We start from the raw sequence: 23382 nt of genomic DNA, 5'->3' as shown, positions 1-23382 counted from the left end.
GCCCAGGACGACAACTTGTCATATTTTACATCTCGCCAGCCCGGTATCTACGCTCTGGCACCCCGGCGCTTCTCGCTGCAGCCACTTGTCGCAAACCGAATACCCCGCCAAAATCACCTCGAGATGCCCCACGCTGTGTCGATGCCCTCACCAGGGCTCCAAGCCTTGGTCCTTTGCGGCCCGGGGTCTTCATTCCCAACTTTCACTTCAAACCCCGATGAGAACCCCAAGGCACTCCTACCCATCGCAAACAGGCCTATGGTCTGGTATCCCGTCGATTTCTGCTATCGTATGGGCATCACAAGTAAGTGCCTGGTCTGCTCTGCAGTTATTGCTGGGCTCAATATGGGCACCCACAGGAATCACTGGCGATGGAAACGATGAGGCTGACTGTCCCAGACATTACTCTTATCTGCCCGGCATCTGCAGAAGCAGCAATCACAACTGCCCTGAACACCAACCCTTACTTGACAGGACTTCCCCTGCCTAGACCAGACATCCTCGCGCCCAAGGATCTGGATCAAACTACAGGCACGGCTGAGATCCTACGCCTGCCCGAGGTCAAGGAACTCGTCAAGTCTGACTTTGTCGTTCTTCCCTGCGACCTCATCTGCGAGGTTGCCGGCGAGAAGCTGCTACAGGCATGGATGGTCAAGGGCGCAAGCATGTCAGACCTCCTGAGCGCGCCAAAGTTTTCAGGGAGCAAACAGAGCCCCTTCAGCGGCGGCTTGGGCGTTTGGTACGAGACGAAGACAGCAACCCCGGTAAAAGGCGAGGAGACAGACTTCATCGCCGTAACACCGTCCACTCCCTCCGCCGTTGCCCCCCCAAGGGGTCTTTACTCCCTAACCTGTCCAACCTGGTCACGTCCATACCCACAGACTCGTTGAAGGATCTCATGGAGACGCGGAGAGGCTTTGCTGTCCGCCATGGCCTTCTGCGGAGCCATCCTCGAATGAAAATGCTCACGACACATAGAGATGCGCATTTGTACATTCTACCGAGATGGATCATGGACTTTGTTGAGAAGAATGACCGCTTGGAAAATATTGGCGAAGATGTCATTGGATGGTGGGCCAAGGCAACCTGGCAAAAAGGCCTTGCGGAAAAGCTTCAACTGGACGAGACTCTGCGTAAGGAAGACGCAGACGACAGTGACGACGACAGTTCACTGCAGGAGAGCACCTCGTCGCCTCAAGATGACGACCCTGAAGAGCTGCGACCTAGCAGAGGTATCGACGACAACGCTTTCGATGGAAAAGACTTTGACGGCACAAATTCCCAGGGAGCGCTTAAGGTGCCTCCAATTATCGCCTACGTACATCCTTCTGAAGCCGATGCACCGATGATACGCCGTGTGGACACAGCTCAACTACTCCTGAACGTATCACTACAGCTTGCCAAGGTCCCCTCCGTGGAGGAGACGGGCAGCGAGGCAGCATCCCCTTTCGCGCATGCCAAGAAGGTGGCATATCCGGAGGGTGTCAAGGGCCGAACTACAATCACAAAGGCAGACAGCTTGGTCGGAGAGAACGTTACAGTAGAAGAAAAGGTGTCCGTCAAAGAGTCCGTCGTCGGAGCTGGCAGTCAGCTCAACGAGGGTGCCAAATTGTTGCAGTGCCTCTTGATGGAAGGCGCCGTGGTGGGCAAGAACTGCAAGCTTACGAGATGCATTCTTGGCAAGCGATGTGTCATTGGGGATAACTCAGTCCTGACAAACGTCGAGGTTCAGGAGAACTTGCTTGTTGAGGCCAGGAGTAAGTCTAATTCGTGTCCCACATAATACGTAATGATAGCTAACACTGCTTTAGCTGAGGAGAAGGACACAAAGCTCATGAGTTCCGATGGCTTGGAGGCCACCGAAGAGGAGATGCAGGGAGTGCTGGAAGACATGGACAACGAGATCATGGCCCAGAACGAGGAGGCAGTGGAATAGACTTCAGGCATTTTTCGCCGATTATGCTTCGCCGCAATTCTGGACTGAACCCCTTTGCTGAATTTTCTCTCGTGATTCATTATATTTTCCCCTGCGCTGACCTTGGAGCCACTCTAGAATATCATATACGCTACCCGGAAGAGCTGATCGTATTGCAAACGAGAACTTTGTACTAGCCACCATGGAGGATGAGCCAATGTTCACTAGGCCGAACCCGCGGATGAGGGACGGACGAGGTGGACAACTGCCGGCAATGCGGGATCCCCGATAAAGTCCGGAGGCGAAACGACGAACAATCAGCAGTCGAGGGCAATCCGACCTCTTAGTCGAACTCTACTTCTGGTCCGGTGGGAACGGGGGATCCATCAGATACCTCGGGGAAGCTGGACAGCAATCCGGCAGACATACAGCAGAATCGCGACGGCGGGCTGGAAGAGTAAAGCTACCGCGGAACCTACGGGAGCCAAAAACCGCTCTCACGCGTAACGAACGAAGTGGAACCTTGCCCGCCTGGTCCACGGCAATGGCATTCCTGAAGCTCGTGTAAGTCCCTCAAAAGCTCTAGCTAGCTCATCAGGGGCGATTGTCTTGGAAGCTTCTGGCTCGGTTGGGAATTCCTGAGGGGGTCGAGGGGCATTCTAGTAGGTCTTGTTCAGCAAGCAGAGAGGCGAAAAAGGCTTTCGTAGTGGCCTGACGGCAGTAGCATGTGTAAACTAGGGAGCTGGTGAGCCTTTCCAAAAGGCACGAAGTGGAACGACTTTCTCGTGGGACACGATGGGACATCAGACGAAGGTTGCCAATAGCTTGCAGAAACTACGGGAGAGCGTCCGAAAACCCCTCAATCGGAACGGTCCAAGGTAATGGTTTCATCCCCAGAGTTTCCCCTCTCCTCCCGGAAAGCTGCAGAAGAGGGCGCAATCGCGAAGAACCCTTCCCCCTTGATCTCCTAACGCCGGGCATGGTGGACGAGCTATTTGCCCATAACCTCTTTCCTACGATGTACGCCAGGGGCAAGGGACACCCACCCACCCGCACGCTGACACACGGAGTGAGAGCGAGAGAGCGCGACGAGAGTGAGAGATGGACTCTGGGGAGGGCCTCTGTAGAATCAGCCCATCTGCCAGGGGCAAACTGACTCTGCAAGGATCACCAATATTGGGGCCACTCGAGAGGCCCGAGGAGAGACATTCAGCAGATGATGCTACGGTCTAAGCGGGCCTAGCGCGTACCTCGATGTCGATATCGGGAATTTGTCCTACTGCTGATGGCACTTTGAGAAAGTGACAGGTCACAAAAATCCTCGGAACATTGTCATCTGCTCGTCCCAAGTTGGCGGGATAGGCACTTTGCCGAACAAACCTACCTGGCCTTGTCCCCGAATGTTCAAGGGGGGTCGAATATGTGGGCAACGATGTGGGCAGCAGTCCATTGAGTGTGAGAGAGTGAGGAGCCAAGGGCAAAGGGCAGCGATGATGGGACTCTAGTGTAGCATCTGAATCGCAAGTGCCTTGTGGTAGTACAGAGATCGATTTTGAGTCTAGGCTAACGGGATTCAAGCCGAACCAGACGACGGCGGCGGCGGGCGGATATGGGCAAAAAAGAGGGGTCCAGGGCAAGAGAGACTTGGTAGTGACGGAGAGAGATAGAGCTAGAATGTCCGTAGAGACAGAAAGAGAGGGAAAGAGGAGGGACAGACAGGAAGTGGGTGGACGAGCGAGACCCACGGCCCAGCTCCGGCCAGGAACGCGGGTTACGCGGGCCACGATGGTGAGACTCCAAAGCTGTGTCGCTCGTGCGAGAGTTATTGCGTTCCTCGTGGGAAGTCGTGGCAAAGCAGAGACTTCTTTTCCTCTCTCTTGCCTTATTTTGGGGTTTGGAAACAATAGGAGAAACCTGCCCACGCGTCATGATTGGGGGCGGGCGTTTCTCACACATAACAAGGAAAGGGGGCCAACTTGAGCATTCCTCTCGCGTGTGCCAAGAGCAAGAAAAGTAAAGAAATTTTTGCTGCATAGATGTATGAGTGTGTGTGTGTGTGTGTGTGTGTGTGTGTGGGTGTGTGTGGGTGGGTGAGGTTTGAAGCCTCACGCAAGACTTCTCTCTCGCCAGGCCAACGCCAAAAAAAAAAAAAAAGACAGGTCTCGTTTGACACGCGTTGTGGGAACTCGACAGTGTCTATGACAGACTACGAGGAGGGCAAAAAAGAGGAGCTTCTTAGACCACAGAGGCGGCGAAAGCCGCAGAGAGACAGAGACAGATAGGCCTTGTGGAAAGTCAATTCGTTTGAACCGGTAGTCTTGTGTCACTTTTTCCTGTCCCCTCTTCTCTGTCCCATTATCTCTTGTGTGGTGGACTAACGGCCGAAGGTTGCTAGACTGCCCTGTTTTCCCTTGGCCCGCCGCCTGGTTCAAGGGGCACGAAACATGGGCCACTAAACGTTGGAGGCGCGTATGAGGTCTTTTGTATTATGGCATTTGAGAAAAAAGAAGAGAGAGAGAGAGAGAGAGAGAGACTGTGAGATGTTGGTGGCACCTGGAGACACCTGGAGCTGGAACTTCAAGGAAAGAGGCTTATTGATGTGTGTGGCCGACTAAGAGCCGCGCGGGGGAACTAATACAAGCGTACGGATACTGGATAGAGATGTCAATGATACGAATCGAGTTAGACGTACTGGTAGCACTGGAATAGTCACGGGCTGAACGGTGTGCGTGGATGGGAATCAACGTCTTTTTTACGCTTTGTCCTAGAATAAGTTGTCAGAATCGGACGATTCTCGATGACGAGGGTGGTTGTCGTGATGATGATCGTCGACCGTTGAACCATTCCCAAATCCGATGGTGCTCAAAGAGCGAGAAACGGTTCCGCGCGGGATTGAACAAAGAGCGACCATGTGGTGGTGGTGGTGGGAGAGTTCGTCCGAAATAAGGTCGTATAAGCTTTAACCTGGATCTGTGTGAGAGGCTGGGCGGGACGGTGGACGGGGGGACGACCTTTGACGAGGACAGGGAGCCAAGCAAGAGCCGGCGACGCCAGGTACAAGCACGAGAACACGCACACCTCCAGCTTTCCCGTCATGACTTCGGTGGTATTTGCTGGAGGAGGGGCAGCGAAGGGGTCCCATTCTGGTCCGTCCTATTCACAATGGTTCCTATCTTGGAGTGAGATAGCGAGTGCGGGTCGTCCTTTCTCCACGTCTGCCTGTGCCATGGTCAAGGCTTCCGTGTATTCCCCCATGCCCGCTTCCCCCTCCAGGCCGGGTGATCTGCCAGGTATTTGACAGCAGTACAGGAAGCTCGGGGCCGCTCGTGAGCCGTGACGACGATCGGTGCGGGATGGGCAATCCACAAGAGAAAGAGAGGTGAGAAGGAAAGAGTACGATAGGCATGGCATGGGGGGAGGGAAGCGGGACATGGGCTACCCTGTTCACCTGAGCGACAGTCTCGGGTTCGGCAGCTTGACGTCGATCACGGATGTGGGCGAACTGACCGCAGCTCGACAGGGGGGGATGGGGAGGTCAAAGTGGGTAAATAGTGACAGATTCTCTTTGCTTGGCGATATCCATACGGGATATTCACCATCTAGCATATGCGCTGCGTGCTGGGAGAGAACAGGATTTGCCCATCCTCCATCCTCGCCGGCCGGCTACTGGAACTGGCTAGGCACACTCCATATGGAGACACTACGGATACCTATCCACAATGGATTTGACGACCGAGAAAAGAGACACACGGACGAGACGGCAGACGCACGGATTCTCGGGTGCCTGAGTTCAACTTGGATGGGGGATGGGGGGGGGGGGGGGGGGGGGGGGCGCGAGGCTGTTCAGCGGGGATCCCTTCGGACGACGGCGCGCCAAGTAGCGCGTGTTGTTTAGACGCGATTTCTTACTTTGCTAATGCTGAGCAGATGCCGACGACGCTAGCAGTCTCTGATAGTTTGCCTGCCCTTTGGCTCGTGGCTGGTCAACATGGACGATGTTTCGAAGGGGTCCTTCGTCTGATTTCTATTTCGCGTTTTTCTGTCTCTTGAACCAGTCTGTATCAGTATGGCGCCCGTCCTGGCGTTCCCGAGTCTAAGGACCGGAGGGAAGCCTCAAGAATCGGAGACTAATGTTGGCCGACAGGTTATAGCTCGTCCCAGGAATCGGAGGACTTGCAGCAAGCGTGCAGCAGCGCCGGGGACCAGCCCAGTCTGAAAGACTGAAGGACTTCTAGACAGACGTAGACAGCGGCACAGCCAGCCCCAGGCGGCGAGCCGGCGAGGCACTACAGACGGGAGTTCTAACTTGTTGGTAGGCTAGAGAGGGGTGGCGTAAAGCATCTAGCCGGATCCCTTAGGGCGTGGGCAAGATGAGAATGACGGTCGACATGGGTCCTGGATGAGAGAAAGAGACATAGTCGTACTCCGTACACTGAACCCCAGAGAGAGAGAGAGAGAGAATATGGTGACGATGAATTTGGTGTAGAGGGGGGTGGTGGATGACGGGTGTGGGTTGGTTACTGATGAGCCGCCCTGCCCTTGTCAATGACCTTTGGGGGTCTAAACATGGATGGTCAATGGTGTCTGAATCCATCCCCGCTTTTCCTTTCAAGCGCGCTGCGTGCCTTGATCGCAGCCCTTGTTCGTGGCTTTATGGGAAGGGCTGTCCAGGGTCCCCGTCATGTTCCCATTGTATCGAGGCTTTTGAATGAAGAAAGACTTGGGATTCGATGAGAGGGGAGGGTGTGAGTGAAGGGTGGATGAGATGACATAAGCACTCACTCACACAATACCGCGTCAAAGGCTCTCTCACATGAGCTGGGAACCAATGAGATGAGAGATCAACGGCAGGCATCTCGTCGATGAGTCTTGTCAATTGGCCGATCTGGTTGGTGGAGAGGCGGCAGGCCCATGTTATGCCCGTTTTCCCCGTCGTGTGCGTGTTTCTGCCATTCTCCCGCCCATTCGCCCATTTAATCTTCCTGTCGCTCTGTCTCTCTCACTCACACTACCTTACTCACACAAACTGGTACCTTCGACACAGTGAGAGTGAGAGTGAGAGAGGCAGCAACACCAGAGACGCTATCAAATCTCACATCGCCCAATGTTCAGCCCGTCGTTAACTTACGGTGCGGTCCTGACTCAAGCGATCCGAGTCGGACGATAACTTTCCATCGCTCCATCATTTTTCCCGCCTTCTCCCTTCTCAACCTTTTCGCGGCTTGCCGTCTATCTCTTGCCAATGGCCTCTTCGCCTTGGTACGCTTCTTCTCACACAACATTCCGGTCATTCTTACTCGTTTTGGTCCTCTCGCAGTTCTAGTCCCCTCTGGCCTGGAGTCCGTCTCCTTCAGAATCGCTTCATCTTTGCTTTTTGCACATCTCTCATCTGCATCGTCCCTGTTTCAGCGCCTCTTTTCCTCTCACCCACCCATATTATCCATCATAACAGTTAGAGAGTACCTGGTAGGAAAGAAGCTGAGACCAACTAGCCATGCCGTACGAAGTCAAAATGTGCATGCATACCTTACGTCAGGTAAATCTTCTTCCAGTTTCACTGTGCGAGCTCCGTGTCAAGATGGCATGCGGACTTGACCGGGGTCCGCAGCACCGGACTACTGGGTTTTTGCTTTTCTTACCTTTCTCTTCTTCCTTCGCGTCCTGCGGCCTGCTCTTCAGGCATTCGTCACTTTTCATATTTCCTGCACTGTGTCTCAACTGCATCATACATCCTCCGTCGTCAGGAAGAGAGAGAGAGAGGAAGAGAGCCGATTGTTGCCCAAAGGCAGAAGAGCTTGCATCAGGGGGGTAGAGGGGCGGCCTGTGCCTGGTGTCTCACACCACAGCTGGCCAAATTCTCGGCCAGTGAGTGTCGTACGTATCGAGTTATCAGTTCTTCCATTCCTTGACAGGCGTGTCTCCATTCCCCCAGGGTTACACACATTCAAACATACAACCAGATGTGAGAGACATACACGGCAGCCAACTACGTCTGGGCATCTCCACTCTTACTCTCTCTCACTCTCGCGGCCTCCCGTCCGTCCCCCAGTCTCCTCATCCCCTCCGCCCAAGGCTATCTCACACAGACACACGCTTCCTCTTGTCTTCTCTGGAACCCCACTACCACCACCACCACCACTACCACTGCAGCTGCTTGTCCCGCTCGCCATGGGCTGCTTCCTGCCGCGGTGTCATGTACATTTGATAGCTAGCCTGCTAGGAAGACAAAAACCGGAGACGCGTTCTTGCTCTCACGTCTGACAATGGAGCCTTTCCGGCCTCCCTGCTTCTTTCCGACCTCACCAGTGGAAGTCTACCGGTTGTCTTGCAATGCTTGGACGTCCAAATCTGGAGATGGATACAGAGAAAGATAGAGCCATGTACCCATGTCTCTGACCCAAGATTCAAGAGCGTGTGGATTGCCAACATCCACCCTACCCCCTTGTCGTCCATCATCCTCACCCTTCACCAACTCGCGATCCTTGAACAAGCAGAAGCGGTTCATGCAGGTACTCTTTCTTCTTCGTCGAATCTGCCCCCGGCCGGTTCTCCGAGTCTCCAGCTGCCTGGCAGCAGTCCTTCGGCCGTGGTCGACCCCGGTCAAAGTTGACTCGATCACTACGAATCCCCCCCAAGGACAAGGGTCATCCACACAAACTGCAACCTAAGATAGAGTAGGATTTGGTTGTCTGGGCTTGACGAATGGGTAGGTACTTTGATCATGATGTATCCGTATCCCAGCAGCCCCAAGCTTGGACACGGCTGTGTACCCTGCCAGTTGCTCCAGATTTGGACTCTTTGCTTTCTCAACTCAGAACCCATGCAGACAGGCATAGCCCTGAGCCTGTCCTTCTACCTCTCTCTCACACTCTCTCGCCTGCCATGCCGGAATCAAGAATCGTAGGCGACAAGAGAGCAACTGGCTCGAGCTTCTTTCTGGATCAACAGCTAAAGCCGCCCAGAGCACCGTACCTAGTTCAGCTTATCCATTGATCTGACACCTATATGTACCTGGGTCTGCGTTCATGGACCGGGCGATCGTCTTATTGTTTCTCAGGGACGACGAAACATACTGGACTGAACTGGACTGGACCCTCTTCTTCCCGCCGCGAGAAACGCTCTTCTGCTCTAGACCCTCACCATACTCTTGCCCGTCCATAGATCGGTGGGCCCCGCGAAAGAGATTAGAGCCTCTCTCTCTCTCTCTCTGTGTGTCTCTGCCCTCCCCTCCCCCACCACCACCACCATCACGTCTTCAAACTCCACGCCCATTCTTCCCACGCCTACACCCCCCGGCTGGGTTCTTGCAGCTCTCCCTCCCACGCTCCACTCCACCTCCACTATCACGTACTCAGACCTCGATACATTCCTATCTGGGGCTCTCTGTCTCTCCCCGCTGGTGTATTGATGACACTATTTCCCCATTTTGTGAGAATATACCTGTCCATCACTCTTTAGGGGCGTCATCTTCATCTCCGTCCCCCTCCGTCCCATGATATAACACTGCCTCGACTGCTCGTCTGTGGAACGTTTCCATTATCCCATCATTCTTCATCTTACTTTTAACCGGACAACTCGCTCCCTCTTCAGAAACGGATTCACCCCCTCTCTCGAACAACAGCGAGTAAGCAACAACAATCAACAACACTCTCACCTCACACAATGATGTCGCACTCGCACCTCTGGCAACAGGAGCAGGACCACTCCATTGAGGGAATCATGGAGTCCTTTGGTGGTCCCGAGACCAGCTTTAGCTTTGACGGTTCCATGAGCTGTGGAACTACAACACCAAGCTTCTCTGCCGCATCCTCTGTCTACGACCCCAACGGCCCCTTCACTCCTCGCTCTGGCCGCTCAACACCTCACGATCACAGCCAGTCCAGCATTGATTTCGACTCCTCCTTCTCCTCCCACAGCTCCTTTTCCTTCGACCATGCCCCATCACAAGATCCCAAGGGCTACTTCCCCAAGCCCGATGAGGTGAAGATCCAGATGCCCATGCAGTATGCCCCAACACATGTTACTCCCTCAAGGAGGCAGAGTGCAGGCTATGGCATGGAGCATCTCGACTACAACACAATGCTTCACGTAACCCTCAACTCTCACTGCATGCCCGGCATGTCCTCGCCTCACCCTCACCAGCAGCAACACCAGCACCAGCAACATCATCACCACCACCCAGAGCAATACTCGCTCCACCCGGAGCTGAGCTCATCACCCTTCGTGATGCCGACCCCCCACCGTGGCCTCCCGAGTTCCACGCCCAGCAACGCCCACATCTGGTCCTGCAGCAGCGAGAGCCCCATCATGATGTTCGGCAACGAGGCCACGCCCTCAACGTCGCCCCTTCAGGCCATGCACGGCGGCAACAGCAGCGCCGTCAAGCGCGAGACCACAGACTCCCCCATCCCGCGCCTCACTCCCCCCTCCGCGGCCGCCTATCACCACCGCCAGGACCCCAGGCGCAAGCTCTTCGCCGAGGTCCAGCGTAAGACCCTCGCTCTCCAGAAGAACCAGAACGATATGGAGGCCCTGCGACAACTGAGGTCGATCCAGGTCAACCAGGACGGCTCCGTCCTAGAGTGTGGCTCAATGAAGGTCCGTCACGTGGCGCCTAGGCGGGAGCGGTGCACCTATCCCGACTGCACCAAGACTTTCAAGAGAAAGGAACATCTCAAGCGACACTTCAAGGCGTATGTTCCTCATCACTAGCAGTTTACGCTTTCAACGTTTAACTAACACATCTTGTCTAGCACCCACGAGAAGGAGGTTGAGCTCTACACGTGCCCTGCAACAAATTGCAACCACGTGTTCAAGGAGCGCCGCGACAACTTTGTCTCCCATCTCCTCCTTCACAAGCAGGGCAAGAGCAGCAGGACTCCGTACAACGAAAAGGCCGCCAAGCTCTACGACGAGATGTGCCTGCAGAGCAAGAGCCGCAAGCGTGTCAAGACAGGCACCAGCTCAAGCCCCAGCAGTAGCGGCAGCAACAAGAACTGAGATGGGCCTTATTTGCCCATCTCACCTCTCTCGGCTGCTGCTGCTGCTGGAGTGAGACATTTCGAACCAGGGTGTTTACAGGACGTTTTCCTGGGGCACTGGAGACTCGAGAGCCACTCCGGCCGAGAAAGAGGGGCAGAAGAAACGCCAAGTCGGGATCTCCCATGGCGATAGGCTGCGTCGTCTGTTCCAAGACAATTCCCAGGATCGCACGCCACTTGTCTGCATGTCGCTTCATCCTTGCAACATGCTGCAACAAACACAAATCTTTTCAACTTTCCAACCTGTAATAATTCTGTTGCACGAAAAATCACTTTTTTGGGCGTACATTTGGCAAACCGTTTGGGTGTATTTTTTGTCACTTTTGTTTCTACTTCACTTGTTTCTCTACTGTATGGATCAACCGGGAGAGGATGCTTTTGCTTATCAGAGAGACACTTGGAGCCTGCCTTATTGGAGGTTGTCAACATCCATCAAACCCGTCCTGCGCAACGACGTTACACGCATTTTTTACGATTGCCGCGGAGAAATATCAACCCACACACACTACAACCTACACACAAAAAACTCAAAAGATTTACATATATTCTTAACGATAAAAAAGACTCCAAAAACGAAGTAGTATGAGTACCAACAAAAAATCCGGCGGGAGTGGTGGGGGGGAGGGGGGGAATGGAGGATACCAAAGGGAGGATGCTGTCTCTGGCGCGAAAACTAGGAGTAGGGGATATCGGGAGGAGGCCAATTTTGTCTTACAACGGGGTTCAAACGGCGAAAAATGGGACTTGGAGGGGACTACTACTCTGTACTGAATAACACGCTTAAACGCCCTTTACTGGTTTGCGCAAGAATGAAAGAGATCACACATTGTTTCTACGATTAAATTGTCACACTACTATCGTCTGTGAGAGAGAAGAGAAGATGATTGAAAGAAACCCGATATTTTCCCCAGAGCGGGTCCATAGTCAGTGAAATCCATGGCACTTAACAGACTACTGTTGATACGAAGAAACATAAAAAGCTGAAGTCCGAGAGCGACGCAGAGTAGGTAGGTGACAAGGTGTCAGCCGAAGTTCTATCACATCTCTTCTGCATGGCGTAGACTTGACAGGTTGTTGGGGAATCTCACCCCTTCAGCTACGTCTTGCATCTCCCCAATCTAGACTCAAAGGAGACAGTTTTGCCCGTTAGAATCTTGGTACTGATGCATGCTACTGTAGGTGATATCTGATTTGGTTGATACTTGATCCTCCTCCCCCCCGATCTGGTAGGATCATTTTCCTTGTGGAAAAATGGCCAACGCGTAACTATTGTAACAGCGTTGCAATCATCAAACTGACAACGACAACATTCAGCTGAGGTGCCCTCTCGTCCCATTCTCGTCTCGGTAGGTGAGCTTGACGATCACCGTCCGGGCCACCAAGTATCCCCACTTCCAGACGTGCGTGTGTGGTCAAGGTTGCGCGGGTGGACCAGGGGTCAAGATCAAGGCACGGCCAGAGCGAAGGCATGCTTGTCTCAGATTTTGGCGTCGTTCCTCTCTCTTTCTCTCTGTGTTGCGAGACTAAGAGGCACCACCGCTACTCTCTCTTGCTCAATCCACCAAGGAAATGGTCAACAGAGGTAGGGGTAGGGGTTCGTGATGGGGACGAACGTGCTTGATAGCCTTCTTTTCCCATGTCCCATGTCCAGGGCCAGGGCCCCGGTGAAGTCTCTTTCTTCCTCGTTGCCATCTCAGGCTCTTCTCACAAGTCGCCCCATCGTGACCTGGACTCGTGGACGATCCGGGACGCGAGTCGAGAGCCGGAGTGGGCGGGGAGGAGAGGGGCAAACGGCGCGGTTCAGGCCGTCAGGGTTTTGGGGATATTCGGGTTAGATAGAGAGACTACGGATACTGGTCTACGTAGTATGGTTAGCTCATCGGCGTTGTGGTTAGTTCAACTGTAGTTCGAAATGCCCCATTCTACAGGCAAACTTCCGTCATCAGGATTACGTCCCGCGCGAATCGGGATGATTGACGGGATCACGAAATAGGGTTGGTGGGAAAGCAGGGGCAAGAGGTTTACCAAAGTATCCATAACACTTGGTTCTGTGGTACAATGGCTCTGGAATCTAGGGGCCCCTTGATAGGTTCGAGAGGGCGACGAACCGATGCATATGATGGAATGGGCAGGGGTAGATGATCAGAGGCAGGGGGGCCAATCGACCGGGGGCGAAGGGGAGAGAGGAAGAGGGGAGGAGGAGAAGAGAGCAGGCTGGCAGGGTCAAGAGCCAATGCCCGATGGGCAGAAAAAAGGCGGGAGTCGGTGGTTTGGAGCCAGGCAAGGCAGGCCACCCCGGACGAGGAGACTATTGTAGCCTATTAGGTAGTAGCCAGAGTGCCTGGACGACGTGATATTAGACAGCCTGACAGGAGACTCCGAAGTGTAACATAAGATGAGAGAAATCTCCGTCTGGCCTCTTTTGTTTCGAAACGTTGCCAGTCGTGGGAGCCTCGTGGTTGGTCGGGAAAGGCGGCCTGCCGTGTAACTATTCCCATGTGGTATTTTTCTTTCTTCCAATGACGGGAATCGCTTTGATTGGCAATGAAACGAGAGACGGGCCGAAGGCGTCTACATGGCGATGAAAGACAGAAGCAACAAATTGAAATCAGGAACGCGGCCCTTCTGCAGTGCAAGACTGCAAGAGAGCGAGTGAGTGGTATGGGAAACACCACAACTCAATCTCAGAGAGTGAGACGAGACTGAACACCGCTTTCTCAGTATTACGGGCGCAAAGGGTGTTTGATTAAGCAGTGCTGCAGTTGAACCACACAGACACACACACATACATACCCACCCCGGAAATGCCTAGACCTAGGTGACCTTGTCCGAACGGCCGTTCCGGTGCAACACTGGTCGAGAGATGAGATGAGTCGAGGTTCGGGCTGATGAATGGGCAGCTTGGATTCCCAGGTCCAGATTGGTAGGGTGGTAGCGCATCCAGGCAGCCCAGTCAGGCTGGCCTGAGCGTCGGCATTCGGAGCCTGCGGCGACCCTGTCAAACCGTCGATCTTGACCATATTCTCGGGACATGGCAGGGGGAGGGGGGTTTGTCGCTCAGCGCTGTCGTCGTTCGGTGTCGTCGTCGTCGTACAGAAAACCCTGCTAGGAGAGGTATGGCGCTGCTGCTCCTGGTGCTACTGCTGCAGTGCTGCTTCTCTCGCACGGGATGGGATGTCAGTGTTCCACTGAAGATGCAAAATGTCCGCTGTCGGTGGGCAAGCTGCAGCAGGCCAGCATGCAGGAGTCCAGGACAATGATAGGTAGGGCAGGAGGAATTTGTCAGGACCAGATGCATGTGCCTGCCCCCTCTGGCCACCCCTGGTGCCCTGAAGGACAAGAGAGCACGGCGTTCGCAGGGGTGAGTATGCAGCCCATCGGATTCGGGCAGCCGCTGCATCTGGCGTGGTGCAGTATCTCATCGTGCAGAGACATGGCAGTGGGACCTGATAGGTACCACCCAGGTAAGGTACCAGGAGCTGCAGAGCGAAAGGAAGAGGATGCTGTTGCGAGTTCGGGGAGTACGATGTACGAGATAAGAAGCAGGAAGATGCCCATGACTCCATGTGCCGAGGTAACGTATCAAAACAAGACCAAATCCGTTTTTGGTATTTGCATCTTTTCGTGGTTTTAGTGTATGCTGTCCGGTGGAAGTTGAATGCGTGGGTGTGGGACGGACGGACGGACGGGCGCTTGACAAGCAAGATGCGGCAGAGGAGAGGATCGTCGTCGTTAGAATATGCCTCAATCCGTTACATTTTTCGTTTAGGTTCGTTTAGTCGATGAGTGAACGATCAAGTCTGCTGCGGGCATCGGCGCTACATTGCCCGAACACATGTACTTTGGAATCCTCAAATTGCAAGGCTACAACAACTTCAAGGCTGGACGATTCCCTGTTTTTCGTGTCAATTGACTAGCAACAAAAAGATGAATAGGGAATCACAATTTGTCGGAGGATGTTGTGATGGGTGGTTGTCTGGTCAGAAGGATGATGGTTTTCTTATTCGGGGGCTGATGAATGGGTGAAATAAGGTGTAGTGTGGTGGAAGGGATGGTGGTGACGGTGGACGTGCGGAGCTGCTTCCGTTAGGAAAACCTGCGAGTTGCTCTGGGCTTTTCTGGTGTGGGAAGCCGTTAGGTGCGTGCGATGCCGTGGGGCAGCACCGGCTGTCGGCCGGGTCTCGACCTTTTGGTGAGCATCGGATGCGGGGGTACAGACGGAGCGGGATTGGATAGAAGCTAGCGAGCCACGGAGTGGAGACACCGACGCCAGTGGTTGTGTGGGGCAGCAGCTCGGGGCGCAGCTCCGGAGAATTAGCGCCGAGGTGGCTTGGAAGTTGGAAGGACCCTGGCCGTTGTCATTTTTTTAATTTTTTTTTACGTCGGACCCGCCTACCGCTCACGGCTCCGCATTGCGTGAGCTATCAGATGGACTCGCTCGCGCAGACTAAGACTATCGAAGTCAATGTTAGCTTCGGGACATGTCGTCTCGTAAGGTTAGTAGAGAGGATACCTTGGCGTGATCTTGCGGGTCTCTACTGCCATTGCCGGTGTTGCCGCGTTAGCCACGGGAAGAAGACGCCGGACACGCCGGGGAGTCCCGAGGTACGTATCTGTTTTTTTGCTTAGGTAATTCGGGAGCTTCCAGGTAGAGCCATGGGTCACGGGTTGTCAATCTCGCCCGGCTGACGACGGCAACCTTTTCCGAACCCCGCGAATTCATGTCTTCGGATTTCCAAAACATGTCGGCCTGCGATTTACGGATATCACTGTCGTACAGATAGACCCTTGGTCATCTGCGATACGTGCGGTACGGACGAACCGCGTTGGCACGCATGCATGCACAGCCCAACCTCGAGTGGCTGCTGACGTCAACCAACACCACCCCGACCGATCGCCCAGAACAAGGCAAGCCAGGCGAAGAAAGCAGACACAGAAGAGCAAGCAGATACTGAATGTGAGGCGACTCAAGCAATCGGTGCAATCTTACACGCCCGGTCCCAGCAATGATTGCCCGACAATCGTCACATGCAGCGAACAATCACCACAGCAGCACCACTTCCATGCCCTGTCACTGTCACCGGGCGTTCCCTTGTCACCCACGTGTCTATCCCGTCTGAAAGGTCGTCTTTGCTTCGGCACGATTGCGGCTTATCGTTGAAGTTCAATGCAGATCTGCTGAAGGCCATCCTCAACGACTTCCAGGCCGCCGTGCTTCGACTTGCATTCCTGTATTCGCTCCCTGCTTCTCAGCATCGCTGCATCACCTCTTTAGCACAAGCACAACCCTGACAGCTTGTCCTCAAAGACTCTCCGATCTCTTCCAGGGCCGCAGCCTGGACGGCGCGCCATTGTTCACTGGAACGGAACCTGCATCATTCTCATGTCTGGCGACGACAATCTCACCACTTTCAGGCCACTTTTCTTTTTCCCGCCTCAGTCTCGTGGATGCCACACTTGCAATTTTCCACATCGCGACTAGCTGGATATGCCGTCCGTAATGCGAGCTTCTCTACGATCATCGACTGTTTGATCGGCCGCTGTAACGTGTCGCCCGCCCATCTCGCTCCAGCACATTTGCCCAGCAGTAAACGCAACCACGTTTGCTTCTCTGCATCGGCGGCTGTTTCGGCGTAGGCTGACCCCCAAACCAGTAGAGAAAGGCGGCAAGCTGTTTCATCTTCTGGTACATACCCCATGATCCTGGCATAGGATTCCCAAGTGGTCTCAATCAGGAGGCGCAAACAAAGCCACCAACACCATCATGGCCATGGCCATGCTGCCATCATATCAGGATGCCGTCAGTAAACTCGACTGGCTTGAGTTGGTGGCACCATACGTCGCAGACAAGGACTTTGCGAGTCTTTGTTCTGTGAATAGACGTTTCCACGTCGTCTTCACACCCCGCCTATGGAACGACCCGTTGGTCACCGTTCGACGGTTGGGACTAGATCCAAGTGACGGTATGTTTGTCTCGATCTACACCCGTCAAACTAAGGAAATACCATTTGCTGACTTTTCGCTACTATCTCGGTGGAGTGCGAAAGACCTTGACTGGTACCTGGCATTTGTCTTCGACCGCATGCAGCGCCTGCGGCCGAAGACCCTGGCTCTGATTATTACTCTCGACTTTCGCGACTTTGCAAAAGACACTGCCCACTTCTCGTCCGACAGTAGCATCAGGACAATACCTCAGACTCTGCGTCAGCTGCCCAAAATACTGCCAAACCTCAGATGCATCCTCTTGGACGGCCACGCCGAGGCGGACCCCGCCTTCTTGACAGCCACCCCGGTGTCCGAAGCAAATACGACACCTCCCGATCCTCGTCAAGGCCTGTTGGTTCTTAGTGTCGCTCGCTGCCAAAATCAACTCCCCAACAGCTTCTATACGTCGGACAAGCTCCAGCAGCTGATCCTTCTAGACGTTTCCGGATTGCCAGGTTCCCTGCAGCCTCTGATCACTGCAGCACACGGACGTCGCAACCTACGCAGATTAAAGGTCCTCAAGGCGAGGCGTCGGGAGATCAACGACTCTTTGGCTGTGATGCTCTTCCAGGCTTTCAAGAGCTCTCTGTGGAGTCTGGATATCAGCGAAAACAGAGTTACAGACGGTGTTCTTGGTCAATTTGCTGCACTTTGCTTCAATAGTCCATCTTTGAGGTCTCAGTCTCGATGCATGGCCGAGGGCAAACTTGTCTTTGATGGTCAAGGAAACGACACCTTTGGGCCATTCATGTTTATCCAAGAATCTGACTCGAGCGGGACCTTCAGCCATGCAGAGCGGCACTTCGTGGATGCCCCCATCTACTCTGCCGATGCGAGTCGCGATCTGCAGGAGGACGAAGCAGTTCGAGCCAATGGCAGAACTCCTTTGAGACGAGACAGTGTGGATTACGTTAAGGCCGCAACTGCGGGAGGCATGGATCATCCGGTACCTGACTGGTCAGACGTGCCGTACCTCGACGTCTGCTCTGCACCCTCCGGGATCACCCACCTGCACATCTCAGACACTCAAATCACTTCTTCAGGTGTGGAGAGACTGCTACGTAGCTCGCAAGGCCAGCTGGAAGAGTTCTCCTGCGATGATCCGTTCTACCTACCGGTCCAAGGATCTGCTTTGAATCAGCAGCATCTCCTCCCATGGCCCAAGAACGTCACTTTGCGCGGCTCTCTGGGCTGCGTGCATGTCTTCAGGCCCGTCTTCTCATCCAATCTTCGAGTGTTGAGGATTCACCATTCGCTCGTGACGCAGATACCGACGCTTGAGACTGATGGACTGTCAACCATGGCACGACTCTGGCTAGCCGAGACAGTGGTTAGGGAACGATCTGAGATGGCCTTCCCACAGACGTTCGAGCCGGACATGAACCCCCGGCTGACGTCTCTGACTCTGACCAAGATCCCACGTCGCTCCAACGGGCCGTTGATAGACAAGGTAGTGCACTTCCTCACGCTGTCCGGTCTCCAGGAGCGCGCGATTCGAGAGACTGCCTCTCAATCGTCATTGCGACGTGGTCCAGTCCTCCTGCGCGGCCTGCGTCATCTTCGTCTAGAGTTCGAAGCCGATCCGATTGAGGATCCCGCCGGCTTTTCAGCCGCGGACGACCTAGACGCCGAAGAGCTTATGAATATGGGCGAGGGAGTGGGCTTCAGCTTTTTCGGCGACCAGCGCCGACCTCGGCCACGACCTAACGCTACGAGGAAAAAGCAAGCAACAGCGGGTGACAAAGTCGCTAATGACCACCCTCAGCCCGCCACAGGCCGTTTGAGCGCTTTCCCCTACAGCGATATTGGGGGCGAGATTATGCGCTACCGTGACATATGGGGCGGAAGTCAATTCGATCGGGACATCTGGGTCGGCGATGGAATTCCGAGTTCCGAACACCTTGCTGTCAACGAGTATATGAAACTCGTGACGAACCCAGTGCTAAGAACCAGAGCCGGACCAGCCTCCCCAACGCACGTGAAAGCCGGCGTCCCGGAAGGAGTTCTCATCTTCCACGCGGCTTGGGACGCCATCGTTATGCCACCAGAGTTGGAACCTCCCAGAACGGCAGGGCTACATGGTATGCGGGACGTTTTAGAGGCCATCAAGGCGTTTCGCATCGAGACTAGGGCGGCGTACGAGGCTGCAAAGAAGGCTGCCGTTGGAGGCGTGGTAGAGCTCAATACCATCAGACCGCAACACTGCTTCTGGTCGGGGAGGCTTGAGGTCTCTGCGCAGCAGAGCATGGCACACTATCGAGCGCCTGGTTATTGGCGATGAAAGAAAAAAAAAGAAAAAGAACCTATTTTACCAAAGTTTTCTCTTTCTCAACGGTTCTAGTGTCCGGTCTTACTCTCGTGTCAAGTCGCAATCTTTGGTCATTTGTGATATATACTTGTTTTGAAATAAGTATGAACAGTGAAGCGAATTGTGGTCCTCGAGACAGCTTTCTTTTTGACCCTCCCATATGATTTCCCACATGTCTGTCTCAGTTCCCAGCGGGCCCCCTTCCCCATCCAACGTCGCCTAACTTTCGACTCGGCCAGAAACCTATCAAGAGAGAGAAGCAGTGTAAGCAGTCGTGGTGAACTTGGCATTCGACCCGACAAACGGCTCTGTACCGGCGCCGATGCTCTGGAGGATCTGCGAGGAGGGCAGGCCCTGGCTGTTGATGAGGTAGGTCGCAAACGCCTTGAGGTCGCCGCTGAAGCTCTGGACGTTGCTGGGCGCGACGAAGCTGAAGACGGTCATCTGGCCGTTGACGCCCTTGTAGAGGTTCCAGGTGCGGCCGGCGACGGTCGGGGTGGCGATGGTGCTGCCAGTGGCGGAGATGGGACCGGCGCCGCCGAGGGAGCCGAGCCAGATCATGATTTCGTATTGGGCGTCGCCGGTAGCTGTGGAGGAGGTGAAGAGGTCGTAGGCTACGTTTGCTACGATGCCTGTGCCGGAGTAGCTTCAATTGAGTGATGTTAGTTTGATCAAGTCTTTGAGCTTTACGTCTGTGGTTTTGATACTTCATATGTGAAGAAAGGGAGAAGAGAAAGAGAAAGCATTTACCTCCAGTTCCAGGTCGAGGGGATGCTGCTAATAGCGCTCAAAGCCTTCTTGCTGACGTTGACAACAGCGTTGGCGTATGACTTTACGTTGTACTGCCCGCCGGACCAGGACCAGGCCGTGGACCATTGCAGGTTGCTGCCGGAGAGGCCGGTGAGGGTGGTGCACTGGCTTCCGGTGCCGGAGGACATGCCCCAGAGGTTGTTGTAGACGGTGTAGGTGCCGGTGACGGCCGAGTCCCACTGGCCACAGTAGGTCGTCGCGCGCTTCTCGACGGTTGTCGGCGTCGGGCTGGCGAGCGCCAGGGGGAGGAGGGCGAGGACTCCGGAGAACTTCATGGCGGGACTGGCTGGTGGATGGAGACAAGAGCTTGCAAGTGAGGGACTGGTCTGTGATTATTGAATGATAGGCTGGCTGGAAGGTCTAATAGGTACAGGAACTGCGAAACGAATGATCAAGTTTTATATATCCTGCCTTTCAGTTTAAGGTATCTGTATTTGACTCCATGTTGAAATTGATTCTCTTGGCCCAGGACCGCTTCTCTCTGCAATTCATCTATTCTTCCGCGGGGTCCCCAGCAACGTCAAGCAAGCTTCCGTCAATGTCACAGTCCACGTGGGAACATTCTATCTATCCGCACGAATCGTCAGTAATGCCGGACCCGTTTCGTGGACCTACCTTCCGTAACTGCCTCGAAAGGGTAGATTGAGGACCTAGCATATTGATCACGAGCGCCTTGATCCCCTGGAGCTCATACGGGAGTTACCAATTGGGGTGACGATCATATCCGCTCTTGATATAAGCTCTCCTGGACCGTAGGACGACAGTGAGCTAAGCCCATGGTAAACGAGTCTTCATTGGCGGCTACCATCGTGGTGTTGTCAGCACCCCGGGCGAGATCCATCCAGTTCGGGAGTTTAGGGAACCACGAATCAGGGGAACCCGGCTATTGGAGGCGTGGGGAAGGGGAACCCGGGGCCGTGGATGGGATGATGTCCAAAGGTTAAAGTTTCTTGGGACGTTCTACACCAAACTTCGAAGTTGACTCGACTATCTGATTATATAAGGTATCTCAAAGAGAGCGGAACAATAATCGATTCCTAACTTTGTAGTAACCTACATGTTCACGAAAGCCCGTCACCCATTCTGACCTCATTCGGCATCTCTTTTCTTCAAGGCGCACAGATTTACAACAAACTCCAAGCAGCTTCATTGCCGACGTCACTTGGCGCCCCGGCTACCCCGGCATGGCTTTCAACGCACGGGATTCGAGGAGATATAATCTGCCCTGGCACTCCTGCGAAGCAGTTACGAAGCAGTATGGACTGCCGGCGGAAAATGCGGGGTTAGACTGCCGTAATCCGCGCTGCTGCGCCGGGGGCTTCCCGCGATGTAACCGAGAAGAGTCGACCAGGTGGAGTTGGGAAGTGGGAGCGCGGCGGGATCTAGGAGCCGCGATTGGCGGGATTCGATCGGGCGTTAATTTACTGGAAACGTGCCGGAGGTTTTCGTTGCGTGCGAAGCTCTCTTCTTCTTCTGTCTCCTAATGCAAACTTGCGTGCGAGCCGCTGGGTTTCTTCTTTATGAAAAGAATGAAAAGAATGAGGGTGAAATTTCGTTCAATCTTAGTGCTACGGACGTACACGGCCCAGCTTCGTGGAGGTACGGAGTTTACAGATATCGCTGTATGCACTCTCATTCCAAATCTTGATGGTTAATCTCAAGTAGTTCAGCGTTGGCCATGATAACGGGCTCGTTTGATCGGCGCATATGGGATTTCGCTTGTGCACGCCTTGGAGACCTGTCATTTTAACGTGCATTACGTGCGTGCGCATCCGATCTGATTTACCGCACTCTTGGCTGCCGCTGGTATTGGTGATTACGTGATTACCTACTTGTAAAATCTTACCCGGTCTGGTCAGAAAATTACTTGGTCCCCGAATCCTACGATGCCTGTTCCCTGACAGGCTATCTGACGGTGCTGACCCTACATTCGCTTATCTGAGGCTCTTAGCCGGATATCGAGACATGACGCACCACTTGGGAGTATGGTTCTGTAATCTGTTAGGTCTCCCTTTTCTTCACGTGAAATTCAATAGTACGCAGATTCATTTACCAATAAGGTGCTCTCTCGCGTCATTGTTATGATCTATCAGTGAAGATGATGCAGTCATCGTGGCTGGCCCATCGTAGGCCCATGAGCATGAGACGATCAGAAGATCGCTAGCACGGGTGTCTCATTGGAGTATCTTCCAGTGAACCCAGGTATTCTGTAAAGTTTGTGTTCAACTTGGAACTCTCCAAAGTTGATATCAGGAACCATATTGCAGCTAGTATGGATACGAAAGCACAAAAGCAAACGCGGAGAGGTCCGACCTCATGGTGGCGCTGCTGAACTCCAGCTGTGGCTAGCCCACAGCCTCATGACCTGGGGTAGAAGAGGTAGGCAGACTCATATGAACTGCTCGTGGCTTTCGTGTGAGAAAAAACCAAGAAAGCCAGTATGAGATGTGATAGTGGCTCGAGAAACAATTGCCATGGTTGACGATACTTGGTTTTTCTGTGCGCTTGTTGAACGCCTTCCAACTAGATTCGGACAGCAAGCCATCTGTGGACGTGAACTGGTTCAGCATTTGAGATATTTGGTTTTTCTTCGTATCTGCAGAGTGAACCTCGCGTGGACAGCGCCGAACCAGACTATTTTCACGGTATATGAGATGTGAGGGGAAAAGTTGAACTACATAACGCACTACCATTGAGAGGGGACGGTACGATTTGTCTGCGCCACTTGGCATACGCCATCGGTTATCCGTACCTGTCCATGTAAAAAAGCGCCTTAATCTAGCCTCGGAGACAGGACGCGTCTGGTTCGGACGAGAGACTGGGGCCACTCGGAGGTCAAGATAGTGAGTGAGTGATCTTCGGTGCTGCCATCCCACGAATCTGGGAAGATCCCCTTCGGCCCTGTTATGTCTTGGTTATCTACCTGGCCTTTCCTTGTTTTGAGTCCGCGGACGTGCGTCGTGCCTGAGCTGGTGGAGACGCGTCGCAATGGTGGTGATGTTTGGGTAAGGAGGGTAGAGGGGTGTGGTGGTGTGTGCTGACAATTGGCACATTGACTAGCGGCGGGTTCATCTGAGTAGCGTAGCCGATGGCATAGACTCAACTCTAATCAGATATCATTGCTTTTCGTCATGCTTGGAGGGGCGTGTGCAGTCGTGTCTTTTGATATCTTATCCTGTCTTGGTATATAGACACTCAAGAGGGTTGACCTAGGACAAGTGCAGGGGATGGAGGTCCCGGTTCCGAGGAATGGAATTTGAGTTGTTAGTCTGAATCCCTGGAGGCGACTCAACACCGGCGCTTGTCTCATCTGTCCTGCGTTC

At 53.9% G+C, this 23382-nt stretch overlaps 4 protein-coding genes across 4 annotated transcripts; 3 read left to right on the top strand and 1 right to left on the bottom strand.

Moving 5' to 3' along the window:
• Nucleotides 1-123: 123 nt before the first annotated feature.
• On the top strand, nt 124-1936 carry BDP55DRAFT_696614 (uncharacterized protein; the record flags this gene model as incomplete). Its single annotated transcript, XM_060577593.1, has 4 exons — nt 124-304; nt 400-794; nt 833-1757; nt 1812-1936. The coding sequence occupies 4 exons, from the start codon at nt 124-126 to the stop codon at nt 1934-1936; spliced, it is 1626 nt and encodes a 541-aa protein (XP_060425696.1).
• Nucleotides 1937-9577: 7641 nt separating this feature from the next.
• On the top strand, nt 9578-10915 carry BDP55DRAFT_559818 (uncharacterized protein; the record flags this gene model as incomplete). The annotated part of the gene is made up of 2 exons (XM_060569935.1): nt 9578-10608; nt 10669-10915. 2 exons carry the CDS (start codon nt 9578-9580, stop codon nt 10913-10915), a joined length of 1278 nt encoding a protein of 425 aa, XP_060425695.1.
• Nucleotides 10916-16726: 5811 nt separating this feature from the next.
• Nucleotides 16727-19222, top strand: BDP55DRAFT_559850 (uncharacterized protein; the record flags this gene model as incomplete). The annotated part of the gene is made up of 2 exons (XM_060569940.1): nt 16727-16919; nt 17004-19222. The coding sequence occupies 2 exons, from the start codon at nt 16727-16729 to the stop codon at nt 19220-19222; spliced, it is 2412 nt and encodes an 803-aa protein (XP_060425694.1).
• Nucleotides 19223-19495: 273 nt separating this feature from the next.
• On the bottom strand, nt 19496-20334 carry BDP55DRAFT_559907 (family 12 glycosyl hydrolase; the record flags this gene model as incomplete). The annotated part of the gene is made up of 2 exons (XM_060569945.1): nt 19496-19895; nt 20000-20334. The coding sequence occupies 2 exons, from the start codon at nt 20332-20334 to the stop codon at nt 19496-19498; spliced, it is 735 nt and encodes a 244-aa protein (XP_060425693.1).
• Nucleotides 20335-23382: the final 3048 nt, after the last annotated feature.

The sequence above is a fragment of the Colletotrichum godetiae genome (genome assembly GCF_030913485.1).
Source record: "Colletotrichum godetiae strain CBS 193.32 chromosome Unknown BDP55scaffold_44, whole genome shotgun sequence".
NCBI lineage: Eukaryota > Fungi > Ascomycota > Sordariomycetes > Glomerellales > Glomerellaceae > Colletotrichum > Colletotrichum godetiae.
The sequence above is the reverse complement of the archived record's forward strand: the minus strand, read 5'-3'. Positions and strand labels throughout refer to the sequence as shown.